Consider the following 16,665-nt stretch of genomic DNA (forward strand, 5'->3'; position numbering starts at 1 on the left):
ATAAATCATCACAGTGTAATTCAAAGTTGAAAACTGATACAAAATAGAATCTATTTATAATATACTACTAAAACATCTTACATATTACTTTGAATATTAATTTTACATGCATACTGAAATGATTTTCCAAATAAAAATCTCCATCTTTAGGTATAAATTAAGAAAAACTCAGGTTTATTATTATTGCTGTTGTTATTACAACATATAAAGGTTTCTATTTTTTAGAACTATCACAAAACATTCCTCTGGTGATTTTTCATAAATGAGTCAGTCTCTTATAACAAAAGTGGTTTCCGTGTTAAAGAAAATCTCTTTCATCATAGTGAAGGAATTTGTGGTTCCAACAGAGAGGCATATGAAACATACCCAACAACTCTTAAAGCTAATAAAAAAAAAAATAGGCAATGAAACTGAATATTATTCTATATTAATACTTAAAAGCATGTTCAAAAATATATGCTATATTTCTTTTCCTAAATATGGCAGGCTTTTGGGGAATTAAATTTAGAAAAATGTGGTTCACCATTTAGTATCACCAATTAATGATGATTAATAGATTATTTCATTTTAGTCTAGTATAGAATGCAGTTTCATCCTTTATCAAGGTTGCAAAATTTGAGAAACTATAAACTTATTACAATGTAGAAATGTGATAAAGGATTAACAAATATTCATCAGTCCATAAGTGTTCAATGTTAGAAACTGGTTTTTAAAAAACTACAGTTCAATTAAAACTGATCATACCTTTTGACCCAGCAATTCCAATACTAGACCTATATCCAGAAGAGATCACAAAAAATGGGGAAAGTCTCACATATTCCAAAATATTCATAGCAGCTCTCTTTATAGTGGCAAAGAATTAGAAATGGAGGGGATGCCCATCTATAGGGGAATGGCTGAACAAGTTATTGTATATGAATATTATGGACTATTATTGTTCTATAAGAAACCATGAACGGTTGGACTCCAAAGAAGCACAGAACATATTACAGGAACTGAAGCCGAGGGCAGGGAGCACAACCAAGAGAACACAGTACACATTAACAATAACACTGAGTTCATCAATATTGATGGATGCAGCTCTTCTCAGCAGTTCAGAAAGAATAATCCTAGGAGATCACTAAGGATGATGCTATTCCCATCCAGAGAAAGAAAAATAAAACAACCCTCCCCCCAAAACCCTACAGAATCTGAATGAACACTACATTTACTAAATTTCTCTTTTGTATTTCTTTCCTATCTCATGCTTTTCTTTCTTTTACCTCAATCCTAATTCCTCATACCGAAAATAATCTGTAAACATGTTAAACATAAATGTCTATGTACAATATTCACTTGACTGTTTGCTGCTGAGGGGAGGGGGAGAAGGAAGGGAGGGTGGAAGGAAATTATGTAACATATATATATATATATATATATGCATGAGAATGACTATTGAAAAACTTTCTAAATATGTAACTGGAAAAAATAAAATATTTTAAAAAACTACAAAGTTAGTTTCTAGTTGTATTCATATTATATTTAGAAATTAGAGAAAATTTTAAGCTCTAGAGAAATTAGAGAAAACTTTAAGCTTAATGTTTGTCCCACAGAAACTGAATACAAGTACAACATAAAATTTTTTTCAGCATAATCAATTAAAAATATTTTGAGTCAATGTTTAATTATAATGAATCTTTTTCAATACCATGGTAGGAAATACTAAGTAACATAGTGATGAATGTGGCAAAAATGAGTATAAGAAAATATATGAAAATCTGAAAATCTAACAATCTATAAATCAACAACTTCAGAGTTCCAGAAGTTGAGTATGCATGTATAAAATCCCCACAAAAACAAGAACTAAACTGTCATTTACCAGGCCTCCAGATGGTAGATTAATTCAATTTCAAAATTAATTATATATAAAGATATTTTACATCTCTCCTACCTTCCTCTGGACCTTTCATTCATTGAACCAAACAGACTTGCAAATTTTCCCATAACCATTCTAATAAGTCGAGTCATGATTACTCAGCCTTAGAATTAGATGTGGTTTCACTGACAAAATGAGAATTCTAATAACTCAGTCTCTTGTTCTTTGTTCCATCCTAATAGACCATTTAGCAACCAGCTCAGCTTGAGTTTGAACTTTGGTAGTACATGGGGATGTCCAGTAAATTCTTAACACAACAGAACAATTCTCTATAATAATTAACTTTCTCACCTGTATTAAAAATTCAAAAGTAGCAAAAAAAATCTTAGAAATTAAAATGGTAACAGGAAAGGGAATTTAAAGATTCCCTAAAAATATTCTGAGAACTCCTAAAATTTCTTTTTTTTTTTTTTAGGTTTTTGCAAGGCAAATGGGGTTAAGTGGCTTGCCCAAGGCCATATAGCTAGAGAACTCCTATAATTTCAAAATGAACCAAAGATAAGACTTTTTATCTTGCAATAAGGCTGTTACATCTTAATAGACTTCGCAGATCTTGTGATCCTTCTGTGTTGTTCAGTATAATAATTCTTTTTTTTTAAAGGTTTTTGCAAGACAGTGGCTTGCCCTAGGACACATGGCTAGGTAATTAAGTGTCTGAGGTTGGATTTGAACTCAGGTCCTTGTGACTCCAGGGCCAGTGCTCTATCCACTGCACCACCTAGCCACCCCCAGCATAGTAATTCTAAATAAAAACAACTCAATAAGCTCATCTGATTGCCTAGCTGTGACAAATCTGACATCTGGTTCTGTTTCAGTTCAAAATTCCGTGTATATATATTCTCAAGATTTAGGCTACAATATAATTTTCAAAGCTTTAATTATGAAATAATTTCATCATGCCTAACAGAAGATGCAGGCATAATATGCTTGAGTGAGAAAAAAAATCATGGTTAGATCATGAGATAAGGTTTTGAATAAGGGCAACTGGTATAAGTGCTCATGAAAAAATATTACTATTTTTGGCTGTCTTGACTAGACAGATGAAATTGCAAAAAAATTCAAGTTATCTTTTTGCATAAACATGAGGTATGGAAACAGAAAAATTTACTGATTGAAGTAATTTAAGTAATAACTACTAAGAAAAATTTATGAAAATTAATTTTTTGTTACTTTCAAAAGTATATTATTATGAATTCTGGCTGGCAAAGTTATTTGAGAATTGCTAATTTTCTTTTCTAAGTAGGTAGATATGGCTGACCTTCTATAAATCACAAGTCTTGCATTTATTGAGCACTTTATAAACAGGTTCTTTCTTGAGAGCCGAGTCTACAAATATAAGCAGAAACACTGACCTTGTCCTATATAAAATATAAAAAAAAAAAATGCAAGGGGTTAGGAGGCAAGACAGGGGAATGCTCCAAAAAAATCTGGAACATTCATTACTGCAGTCTGAAGAAGAATGAAGACATAGCTGGCTTGGTTCTCTTTTTTAAAACAAGTTCTGGGAGACAATCGGAAGGAGAAGCAACAGGGGCAGATATGTATGTCTAGGGATATATGAACTTCAAGAATGAAAAGTCTACAGGGGCACTGAAAAGAAAGACTGAATGTGAGAAACAAGTCCTTATTAGGTCTGGCTGCTAAAAGAAGTGCAGTTTATATTCCTATCCTTTTTTTTTCCTACCTACTCTGTCAGGAGTTAGCTGGAAAATGCCCTTGCTAATGGCAACTTCTTATGATCAGGAAAAAGAGGTCTGGCCTCAAACCAAAACAAATTTAGGATCCCAATAAGATGTAGAACTATGGCATTCTTAGGAGTTCCATACCTTTATTCATTGAAGAATAACTACAATATTGGAATGAAAACCTTTGGGTGGTAGGTAAGAGTTAATATTTTAGTGTTAACCACTTCTCAATATTCTTTGCTGGTTCATCATTCATATTCTGTTTCCTAGGTAACTGTGACTGTACCTAAGGTTCTGTCCTAGGATCTCATATCTCTCTCACCTAGTGACCATCTAAGCTTCAAGGGGGTTTAATTGTCATTTGTATATAGATGACTTCCAGGATTTAAATAAACAACTTTGATTTCTCTCTTCAGCTACATTTGTTTCATGAACATTTCAAGATGAAATGTTCTATAGGTATCTCACCCTCAACATGGTCAAAATAGGGGCAGCTAGGTGGCGCAATGGATAGAGCACCGGCCCTGGAGTCAAGAGGACCTGAGTTCAAATCTGAACTCAAACACTTAATAATTACCTAGCTGTGTGACCTTGGGCAAGTCACATAACTCCACTGTCTTGCAAAAACCTAAAAAAAAATGGTCAAAAACAAAATGATTATCTTTTCCTCCAAGCAACAATATCCAACATTTATTTAGCATTTATCATGGTGCTAAGTGCTGGTTATTCAAAGAAAGGTATCAATAGTCCTTGCCCTCAAGAAGTTACACATCTAATGGAGGATACAATACAGAAGAAGGTGGAAGGGGAAGGGGACTAAGCAAAGGATCATGATAGTCTTACAGCCGGCAGGAAATGATCTGAGGAGTTAACAGTTACACAGTTGAATTTATCTTATAGAAAGATGATGACTTTTGGAGACCAAGAAGCTCAGGAGAAAAGCCAGATGGGAAATGAAGAGGTGAAGATCCTAGATGCATCCTCAAACCAAGGATCTAGAACCTCTCACTTGTCCACTCTCCATGACCTCCAAAGGGAAAGACGGGGCCCAAGGATAAGGGATACAAACCTGTCATTCTTCCTTTTTCTGTCCTCAATTCTATTATCCCATCATCCAAATTTGCAATCTAAGAATGATCCTCAATTACTTCACACATTTTACATAGAAAATCAATCTGTCACATTCCATAATATCTTTTGAATTTATCCCCTTCTGTTCACCCACATGGCCATCATCCTAGACCCTTATTATTTCTTGACTGAATTACTGCAGACTTCTAGTTAGATTCTCCATCTTAAAAATCTCCACTACTCCACTGTCCTCCACAAAGCTGTCAGTTATTTTCCTATAATACAAGACTGACCATTTCCTTCCCCTATTCAGTAAAGTCTAGTAGTTTCCTATTATTACCTCCCTTTTTGGGGCATTTAATGCTTTTTACCACTTGAGTCCATATTACCCTTCCAGTTTAATGACACACTGTTCTTTTCCGTATACTCTATGGGCTAATCAAACTAGTCTTTTCTTCATAGATGGTCTTCCAGTTATCATCTCCATGCCTTTGTACTGCCAGTTCCTTGTAGTTGGAAAGCATTCCCTTGCGATTTCTGCTCTTAATAAAAATTAAGCTCCTAGGTGCAAGGATTATATTTCATCTCTGTAGAAAGGTACAAAATAGACGTAATTTATATAAATACGTATTAACTGATTAACTACTGGGAATCTTAGGCTAGCTTAACTTTCCCATTTAAAAAACACATACCCAAAGTTGGATGAATTCTAAACTTCCTTTCTGTACAAGGCATTCACGAAATTGAAAAGTCTGATTTCATTTTTATGTTTCAACTACAAATCATAAGGAACTTAAATACCAGAAAGAAGCTACTGGGCACATGTGGCAAAAGTTATAAACTCCTTTCTTCCAAGGACATCTGCTTAAAAACAGAAGCCTGAAATTAGGTCATATTAACAAGAAGCTCTACTTATTTAAGTTTCTAGATCAACCAAAATGAAAAACATCACAATAAAAGGTACTCTGTTTGTGAAAGAAGACATATTCTACATTCCATATTATTTTCTCAGCCTTAAAAACATATTACTGAAAACTGTAGTGTTTTGTGGTTTTAAAATATCAACTTAAAACCTGATCCAGTTATATGCACAGAAGTCAAGCAATTTCTCAAGAGTAAAAAGTCCTAATCAGTTTCTTCTGGGAAATTTAGGGCAAAAGTAATTGATACCCACTCCAGAATTCTGTGATGCTTCTAATGAAAAACATTTATCATACTACATCACTAAAAACTAACATGGATTTGTTAGTTTAGAATGAAATTAAGACTATCTAGCCAATACACAAATGGTTGTTTAGCTAACTTGCAAATCATATTGTTCTGTGTTCCTGTTTTTATTTTAAGGGAGTTTTAGAGAAATTTGAAAACATAGGCTGCTGTAAACATATGACTTAAACTTATAATCTTTTAAATGTAGCGCTTTCTTCTAACAAGATCAGAATAAAATTTCACAGAGATTCCATTTTCCAGGGAACAATTCTAAAAGGATAGAATAAAAAAGTTTTACAATTCTAAAAGGGAGTTGAAAGTTCAGCTCATTTCAATTTAGTGTATTGTATGAGAATAGCAGTAATAGTAATAATAGCCTCAATCAGAAAGATGGTTCAAATTCACTTTTCATTACTTAAAAAAAGGAAAAACTCTTATCTTCTCTTAGCCTTAGTTTCAATAAATATAAAATAAGGCTAATAATACAAATTTCTCCATAGGTTGAATACTAGGTAATCAAATGGAGGCAATGAATGTAAAAGTACTTAGTAAAGACAAAACATAGAAATGTGGGTCAATGGCACTTGTATTATTGAAAAAGAGGTCAGGGTTGTAGCCATTTGACCTTAGATTAGTCATTTAGTCTCTCTAGGTTTTTAATCTGTAAAATGGGGTTAATACCATTTGTTTTTACCTATGTCACAAGACAGGGAAAATGACAGAGTGCATTTATGAACCCTCTAAAAAAGCATACATTATATAAACTTTAAGATAATATTGTTGTAAATTCAACATTAGCACATATTCGAAGTATATAAGGATTTTGTAATAAATACAAATATCTAGAAGTGGCTACTTCAGGAGGTAGTGAATTCCATTGCATTAGAACATCACTTGACTTGTGGTAGGGAGGAATTACTATTAAATTATTATTAAAATATACGAGCTAGACAAGATGATCTCTGGGGTCTCTTCCTGCTCTAGGTCTCAAGGATACTATATATATTATACTAGGGTTATCTTTATAATAAAAGAATAATGTTTAGAAATCAGGCTAGAGAAATTGTAAAACTCAAAACATAAAATATTTATAATTAAAAAAAAGAAATCAGGCTACATTACTAGGGAAACAAATCTAGACAAATTTTACTCACAAAATGGCTGTGATACAAGGGAAAGAAATTTAAAAGAGAAAGATACAAAGGGACAATAGCCAAAAAAAAAAATGTTAAATAAATTGTTACAGTGAGGTCTGGTTTAATTTTTTGACATCATGTCCTGAACTTGATATACGAAAATTAATACCTGAGTCATTCATTAGAAGCATTTGAGGAAAAAAGGTCTATGATTCCATAATCAGACAACAAATAAATACAGGAAGAGACTTCTCATTTTGCAAGGTTTATTCACCTTTCCAGGAGTCAAAAATAATTGCATACTTCTCATCAGTCATTCCATGAATATACAGAAAGCAAGATTAATATAGCATCACCACTCATTTTTTTCCTCCTCTCTCATTACATAAGTATTAATTGTACTTTAACTAAGGATCTTTTGTACTCAGACAAATTCCCTGGCTTTCTGCCCCCCAAAGGGAAAGAAAGTTGAACAACAAGCATGAAAGATAGAAGTTGGTCAATTTAATTACATTTTAAATCACTGTAAAAGAACTTTCAGTTCAAATTAAAATTCATGGCACCTGAGAAGTGAGTCCAGATTTACTATGGTATTAACAATTACTACAATGTAGTGATTGAAGGCATCTGAGATTATTTCATGTTTACTTAATCAATACTTTTACCTCTGTACACACGTGCCAAGTTAAAGAGGATTCAAGAAATGTTTACATCATAGAAAACAAAGTACTTGATAATCCAGAGAAGGAACCAGCACATATTTATTAAGCAGCAATTTTATACAAAGTAGACACTATGTGAGGCAGTGGGGACACAAAGTTAAGTCCTACATTCAATCCTTGATAGCACCATGTATTTACATATACTATGCATGAAATATACACATATAGTGCAAATACAAAGAATTGAAGGCAACTCTCAGAAAAAGTTTCATGTAAGAGGTAGTATTTGAACTGAATTTTGAAGAAAGCTCATGATTCCAAAGAGGCAGAAGTGAGGAAGGAGAAAACAGGAATTGGGGTGCTGTGTGTGTGTGTGTGTGTGTGTGTGAAGAAAAGCAAAAAGGCTGATCCATAGAGTATGAAAAAGATAACACATAATAAATCTGGAAAGAGTTTGTACTTGATACAGAGGATAACAGGAAGTTACTGGAATTTACTGCTAAGTGAGTGTCAGATCTGTGATTTAGGAATACCACTCTGGGAGCTGTGAATTAGCACAATATCATATACTGGTTTTCAATAAATATTATATAGTTATAATGGAGTCATTTTATGGTATGTTTAATGACAGAATAACTAAACCAAAAAAAAAAAAGACTGTTTCCAAGTCTTGTACAGAATGTTAAATTTAGGTACATAAATACCTATTACTTAGGTAATGAATACCTATTCACATATCTAATATTTACATATGTAAATCTAGCATATTACTTTTTATATACTTTGGAGAGAAATATTTAAATGATGATCCTTGCTTTCTGGTAAACAAGAGAATGTTACTAATTACTATACTTAGAAAGTCACTGGATAGCCTAAAGCTCTCCCTCAAGTTGCATAGCTTGTATCCAGAAGGGCCTTTCCAGTTGCTACTCTTGCTTTGAAAGCTGGTCTTATTATTAGCCACCTTAACAAAGAACAAAATTAAATATTTATATCAAAATAAATAAAATCCTTTGAGACTTTCATAGTACACTTAATGAACCTGATTTATTTCCCATATAATCATGGAATGGCAGACTCTGAAAATATTTTGGAGGATCATTGAGTCCTGAAAGTCTAATATCCTCTGAATCATTTGTAGCAAAAGCTCATATAGCCTCCACTTGAGGAATTTCAATAATATAAAATTTTCAATCCTTTTTAGGCAGGCAATTTTACTTTCAGACATCTCTATGTATTAGTAAGTTTTCACTCCAAACTAAAGAGAAATTTGTCTCTTTAACTGATTACCTAAAAGTTAAACAACATTAAGCAATTATTGTTTCCCTACCAGATATGACTATCTTGTCTTTTAAATATACATGAAAATCAAAATGCTGAAATTATTATTATTATTATTATTATTATTTTAGGTTTTTGCAAAGCAAATGGGGTTAAATGGCTTGCCCAAGACCACAAAGGTAGGTAATTATTAAGTGTCTGAGGCCGAATTTGAACTCAGGTACTTCTGACTCCAGGGCCAGTGCTCTATCCACTGCACCATCTAGCCTTCCCAGCTCCACCTGAAATTATTTTTAGTTGATTTTCAGATGTGACATTCACAAGTTAGAAATCAGTCAACAGAGAGAAGCACTCATACAGTTCTTGACCTTTTGTTTATCATTCAAAATTACTTCTTTTCTTTGCAGTTCCCTATATAGGAGATGTGGAATAAACTGCAAACAGGATACAAGGGGATTTGGTTTTTCAGGTTACCCTTTCCAAGTCGTGCTCCAGGCAATGTCTCCATCTAGTGTCAAACAAGATTCACTGCATTGTACTTGAAAGCCAACTAAACTTAACAGTGAGATCCATCTACTCATTAATAGTTTTTGAATAGGACAGAACCTCATGAATCATTAATGAATAGTACCAAAAGTTTGCAACTGACTCCAGTCATTTTCCAGTCTTATGATTTGGTGATTCAACTGTTTTCTATTTGTGCCTATAAACAGTGTATCAGACATAATTTGGTCAGTACAAAGTCATTTTAAAAATAAAACAATACTCTTGGTGACAGTCGACAGTTCCAATTGTAGAAAATAGTCATAGGAAGGTTACTTTAGTAAACCCACCATCAATATTCATTGAAAGCCTTCCAGAAAACCCTACCCTAATTTCACTGTATCATTCCTGTTGGGTTCTTGAAGACTAGGCTAAGTGAATTGCAAGCTCTGGCAGATCCTACTAAGCTGGGAAAGTTTTGATTATGGTCCTGGTCAGGGTACCTTATTTTTGCAAAAACACCTCTGTTCCTGGCTGTAGGACCCCTTGAGTGATACTGAGGAAAACTGCAAATTCTGAAGATTTCACTCAACTCCAAATCTATGGTACATAATCTCAGCTGGTTTCTCAATAAAATCTGATAATCCTTTTCCTCTATCATAATGAATTTTTAAAAAAAATCACAGAATGTTAGAGCTAAAAAGTATTTTAGAGATGATCTAGTCTAAACTCATTTACATCAAGAAAAATGAGATTATTATCAAGATCATAAAGCTAAAAAATATTAGAGGCACAGTTTGAGCTTGCTTTTTTACTTCAAGGTCAGTGCTTTTTCCAACACATCCAGAATACTTTCCAGATTTCCCAGTTTTTTCCCCTACAGTGAGTTCTTACCCAAATAGTTGGAATCATTGGGTTACTGAGCCCATTTGCTTCTTTATTAATCAACCACTGCTGGTCTTATTCAGTATTAAATTATTTTGATGGATACTGTTTTGAAGTAAAATCTGAGATTCTTTTTTTTTTAAGGTTTTTGCAAGGCAAATGGAGTTAAGTGGCTTGCCCAAGGCCACACAGCTGGGTAATTACTAAGTGTCTGAGACCAGATTTGAACCCAGGTACTCCTGACTCCAGGGCCAGCACTGTATCTACTGCACCACCTAGCCACCCTTCAATCTGAGATTCTTATAAGGCCCCCTTCCTACACAATTTTTTTTTCATTAATTCCTTTGACATTCTTGAGTTTTTGTTCCTTGATGAATTCTGTCACCATTTTTTCAAGCTCTATAATTAGTTTGATTGGTATAGCACTAAATAATTAAATTAATTTAGGTAGCATTGTCATTTTTCTTATATTGGTCCACTCTACCCACAAGTAATGAATATATCTCCACTGAAGGTATCTTTATTTGTGTAGTTATCTTCCTTCTTTCCTGTACTCATTTCTTCTATTTCTTTCTTTCCTTTTTTTTCCACTGAAGTTATCTTTATTTGTGTAGTCATCTTCTTTCTTGTACTCATTTCTTCTATTTCTTTCTTTCCTTTTTGTTTTTAAGGTTTTTGCAAGGCAAATGAGGTTAAGTGGCTTGCCCAAGGTCACACAGCTAGGTAATTATTAAGTGTCTGAGAGGCTGGATTTGAACTCAGGTACTCCTGACTCCAGGGCCAGTGCTCTATCCACTGCACCACTTAGCTGCCCATTTCTTCTATTTCTTTTACTTGTCTTACTGCTATAGCTAGCACCACAAGGACTATATTGAATACTAATGGTAACAAAGAACATTCTTGCTTTACTCTTGCTTTTAGCTGGAAAGGATTCTAATTTATCCCCATTTCACTTATTACTTGTATACTACACTTATCATTTCATGAAAAGTTCCATTTATTCACATGTTTTTAGTGTTTTTAATAGGAATGACTGCTATATTTTGAAAGAAGTTGTTTCTATATCTATTGATATAATCATGTGATTTGTGTTGCTTTTCTTACTGTCACAATTATAATGAACTAGCTCTCCATTCCTGGAATAAATACAGTCTGATTATAGTAACTGATCTTCTGTCATCTTTTTGCTAGTATTTTATTTAAAATATTTACAACAATATTCATCAGGAAAATTGATCTTTGGTTTTCTTATTTTGTTTTTACTGTCTTTGGTTTAAGCATCAAAACAATATATGTGACAGAGAAGGAATTTTATTGGATTTCATTTTTACCTATTTTTTCCAAACAGTTTATATAGTATTGGAATGAATTGTTCTATAAATGTTTGGAAGGTCATGTGATGAAGAACAAAGTGTGTCAGAATTTGATCAAGATGGTATGGGGTTCAAATCCCATGTAATCTTTCCTTTATATTTTCCATTCCATCATGGCTGTTTCAAGATGAAGTCATTCTGGGACTTAACTAGTCTCAGGTGATGGAATAAGGAAAATAATTCAAGAGTCTACTCTTAATTCTTGTTCACCTTTTTCTTTGGACATCAGCTTTGATCTTTGCATTATTTTTGTATTTGGGGGTGATGGTGATGATGGTGGTGGTGGTAAATAATGTAGCAGTATTTGCACATCTCAAGAAGAAACTCTCCTTGAATTGCTAAGTAAAATAAAAAGTTTTTTAAAGGAAAATGCCTCTTAAGTGTTTTAAAATTCTATTATGTTTTATCCACAGGCTAAAAGAAATAAACTTTGTTTAAAATCAACCTTACTGCTCAGATTTGGGTTTCAGAAGACTTCTTAGATATTAAGACAATTAAAATCTATCTCAAAATTTAGCTTTTGAAACAAAGACACTGATTAAAAGATAGAAAATTTCTATAAATCTTGCTTATCAAAAATTTATTCTTTATCTGATTATTAAAAATTATAAAATCAGAGAAGTAAGTCCTTTCACAGTTATGGCTAGGCAAAGAATTCTAAATTAAACAAGAGATACAGGCAGTAACAAAAGACCAATTAAGTAATTCCAATTATGTGAAACTGAAAAGCTTTGTGCTTCCTTTGGGATGACTTTGTGAGTTCTCTTTTCTCTACCTCGGGGGTAGCTGAATTTTTTGGAGACCCTCAGTTAAAGAGTCTCCTACTGCAAGATCTCATTGTTAATGCAAAAGAGAGAGAAAACTCTCCCATTATTGTATTCTGGAAGGGATATATTATAAAATACAAAAAATAATCCCCTCTCAAAAAGATTCTCTGACATTAGAAAATTCAACTCAGAGTTTGGTCTTACTTTTAAGAAGTTTAGGAGATCCTAGCCAAAGGCTAGTCAACTTAAAATTCCATCAGATTGAGTAAGGAATTTTTTCATTTCTTAACACTTCTTTTACACTGGCAAACCAAAGTCTAAAAGCAAAGAAAAGAACCCTTTTATCTTATTGTCTATTACTATAAAAAAAGAAAGAAAAGTGGTTTCAAAGTCAACTATTCAAGATTTTCCTGATAACCATCTCCTGTTCTATCAACACACCACTGAAGTTAGAATAAGACTGGGAAAAATCTTTGCATCAAATATCTCTGTTAACAGTCTGAAAAATAAGATATACAAAGAATTAACAAAAATATACGAAAATAAGAGCCATTCCCCAACTGGTAAGTAGTCAAAGGAGATAAACACACACACACACACACACACACACAGTTCTCAAAAGAACTTCAAAGTATTAATCACCTATGAAAAATTGCATAAAATCAAAAATAATCAGAGAAATACACTTCATAATAGACCAGCATATTAATCTCCTACTATTGTTGTTAATTCGTTCAATAATTCTGAAAAGCAACTGGAATTATGCTAAGAAATAAAGTATTTAAAATGTCCATATTCTTCAACCCAGAAATTTCACTGGTAGTTGAATAAATCCTGGAAAACAAAGGACATAAAGTCCCATATACCAAAAGATTTATACTGACACTTATCATAGTGGTAAGAGAGTGGAAACAAAGTGGATGCCCATCAATTGGGGAATAGTTAAAAGAATTGTAATGTAATGTATGCAATATACTTTTATAAAAAATAGGAGAACACAAAGAATTCAGAAGAAAATCTGATGCAGAATAAATTAAGAAAGACCAGGAAACATCCAATGACTATAACAATGAACATGGAAATAAACACAAAACACTAAAAAAGAATGATGTAAAATTATAGTAATATAATACATAATAGAATATCTCCAAAGAAGAGATATGAGAAGGTTCCTTTCACTGATTCCTTAGAGAGAAGAGAAATTAGAACAAAACATGTAACATTAGTCTTTTATGATACATTAGTAATTTTCACTGAATAGCTTTTCCTCTTCTTTATTTTTTATTTTAAAGACTGACACTCTAAGTCTAAGAAGTGCAAGGGATATGTAGGTGATGTTAACAACTAAAGTTATCAAAGATGCATTTTATTTTATTTTAGTTTTTTTTGCAAGGCAAATGGGGTTCAGTGGCTTGCCCAAGGCCACACAGCTAGGTAATTATTAAGTATCTGAGACCAGATTTGAACCCAGGTACTCCTGACTCCAAGACCAGTGCTTTATTGACTATGCCACCTAGCCGCCCCCAAAAATGCATTTAAAAAAAATAGTGTAATCACAATGATAAAGCTTCACCTGCAGAAGGGTTGAAAAGATCTTTTCTATGTAGAAACTGGGAACCTGTGTGTATGGAAAAATAGTCCATTTAGGTTCAGTTAATATTTTGATTGGTTTTTTTTTTTGCAAGGCAGTGGGGTTAAGTGGCTTGCCAAGGCCACACAGCTAGGTAATTATTAAATGTCTGAGACTGGATTTGAACCCAGGTACTCCTGACTCCAGTGCCGGTGCTTTATCCACTGCGCCACCTAGCCGCCCCTTTGATTGTTTTTTATGAACTGTCTCTCCTTTTCTTTTTTCATTCTCTGTTATAACAGATGGTTCAAAAGAAAGAAATATATTCAGGGATGAAGGTAGAAACAAAAGATATAAATAAAAAATTTCAAATAAATAATGGTATTCTTACCAGATAAAGCAGAAAGGTATGTAGACCTGTTCCAAGCCCAACAGAAGACAGAATTCCTAAGCCTACCCAGTAGGCACACCAAAGAATCTTTTTTTCCATATATCTCACATACTGAAAAATAAGAATATTACAATTTCAAAATCTTCTCAAACCATTTGTCAGTATTAGGTTAAATCAATGAAAATCAAAGGATTACAACTAAGAAGAAACTCATTCTCTTTTCTTACAGAACTTCATATATAGTGGGAATTGGGCAACAAAAGGATTAATTATATCTTTCAGCTAATTAGTAAAAAAAGATTTTAGGTTCCAAATTGTGATTTTCTTAGCCATCATAACTAAGAAGTTATCAATAAAGAAAAGAAATTTTTAAAAGTCACAAATTGTCTGAATTTACATGGAGAAAGAATAAAGTAGAAAAAAATCATAGCTTTTATAAAAATTTTATATTTGTATTTATAAACACAAAACATGTTTTCATTTTCCAGGTTAAAAAAAATAGATGCAAAATCACTTTCACACATTTGGGGACTGGGATACAGTAGTTACACTGTATAAATACAAACTAAAAGGGAAAGAAATCGTGGAGTTCATCAGGACAGAAGAATTCCATAATTGTGGAAAAATAGAAGATGAGAGAACTGCAAGGGATCTTAGAGAGCAACTGGGTCAAAAAGTGAAGAACACTTTTTTTGTGCCATAATCATTTTGGGAAGCAGTCTGATCAAATCTAAGGTCTTTTCCATATATATTTATTAGTTTTTGCCAGGCAATGGGGTTAAATGGCTTGCCCAAGGCCACACAGCTAGGTAATTATTAAGTGTCTGAGGCCGGATTTAAACTCAAGTACTCCTGACTCCAGGGCTGGTGCTCTATCCACTGCGCCACCTAGCTGCCCCAGATAATATTTTTTAAAAGCATAAAATAAAATAAACAGAATTACCAAGAAGGCAATGATATTGAAATACAGTTATCAAAATATAAAAAAGTTAATGGTCCGCAGATTAAGACTACCTGATTTACAGATGGAGAGAACAAAGTACTTGGAAGTCTGAATTGGTCAAGGTTACAGAATTAGTTAATGGGAATAAGAATGTTTTCATATGAAGTCTTTTGTCTTAAGACAGCTAGTTGGCACAGTAGATAGAGCACTAGCCCTGGAGTCAGGAGGATCTGAATTCAAATCCAATGTCAGACACATAATAATTAGTGATGTGACTGTGGGCAAGTCACTTAACCTCTTTGCCTTGTGCAAAAACAAAACAAAACAAAACAACAAACAACCAGTCTTGTGTCTCTAAGTGCAGTTCTCTACTAGTTAAAAGGAGTTCTAGAAGTTCTGGTTTCAGGGCCTCAACCATGGCAGTTAAAGTAATGCTGTTATAAAAGAATTAAAGTCATTAAAGTCATTCATTTTATACCAAGTAGGTTCATTTCAAATTTTCCAAAACTTTTTGCTTGTTTTTGAGGCAATGGGGTTAAGTGACTTGCCTAGGGTCATCTAAATAGTATGTGTCTGAGATTATATATGAATTCAGGTCTTCATGACTCTAGGGCTGGTGATTCTACCAACTGTATTACCTAGCTGCCCCCAAAGACTCTTTTTAGATATCCGTAACAGAACTTGTAAAATCAAAGAAGACTGAGAACATACTTGTTTAAGAGTAAACAAAATACCCCCTCCGCCCAAAAAAATATAGACTTGCTTGAGCAATAAAGGGGAGAGAAAAAAATTAAAATTAAAATAAAAAAATAATAGTAACAATTGTAGGTATGGCCAGGTGGCACAGTGGACAGAACACTGGCCCTGGAGCCAGGAGCATCTGAGCCCATATCCAGCCTCATACACCCAACAATCACCCAGCCGTGTGACATGCAAGCCACCCCAACCCCAAAATAATAGTAATAATAGTAGGGGCGGCTGGGTGGTGGCCCTTGAGCCAGGAGCACCTGGATCCAAATTCGGCCTCAGACACCCAACGATCACCCCACTATGCAGCCCCAGGCAGGCCACCCAGCCCCATTTGCCCTGCACCTCCCCCCAAAAAATAATAATAATAAAAAATGTGCTTCAGGCTGTGTTCCAACACCACCAACTCTGTCGCAGGTGGATCACATTCTTTATGATAAGTCCATCACAAAAGTTATTTCCGTATTTTTACAACCTTGCCATTGCTGATCGCAATTTGCTCCTTTCGTATTTTTCCACTACCATGTACTATATTTTCTCTCTCCTT

The 16,665-nt window shown here is 33.5% G+C and overlaps 1 protein-coding gene across 2 annotated transcripts in view; it reads right to left on the bottom strand.

Annotated features, from left to right (window-relative positions):
* Positions 1-16,665, bottom strand: part of VMP1 (vacuole membrane protein 1) — a 121,309-nt gene that overhangs the window by 75,804 nt on the left and 28,840 nt on the right. For both annotated transcript variants that reach the window (XM_074223570.1, XM_074223571.1), the window contains exon 5: positions 14,429-14,539. In XM_074223570.1, the coding sequence (XP_074079671.1) occupies positions 14,429-14,539 (111 nt within the window). The remainder of the gene's footprint in view (positions 1-14,428; positions 14,540-16,665) is intronic.

The sequence above is a fragment of the Macrotis lagotis genome, chromosome 2 (genome assembly GCF_037893015.1).
Source record: "Macrotis lagotis isolate mMagLag1 chromosome 2, bilby.v1.9.chrom.fasta, whole genome shotgun sequence".
Lineage (NCBI taxonomy): Eukaryota > Metazoa > Chordata > Mammalia > Peramelemorphia > Peramelidae > Macrotis > Macrotis lagotis.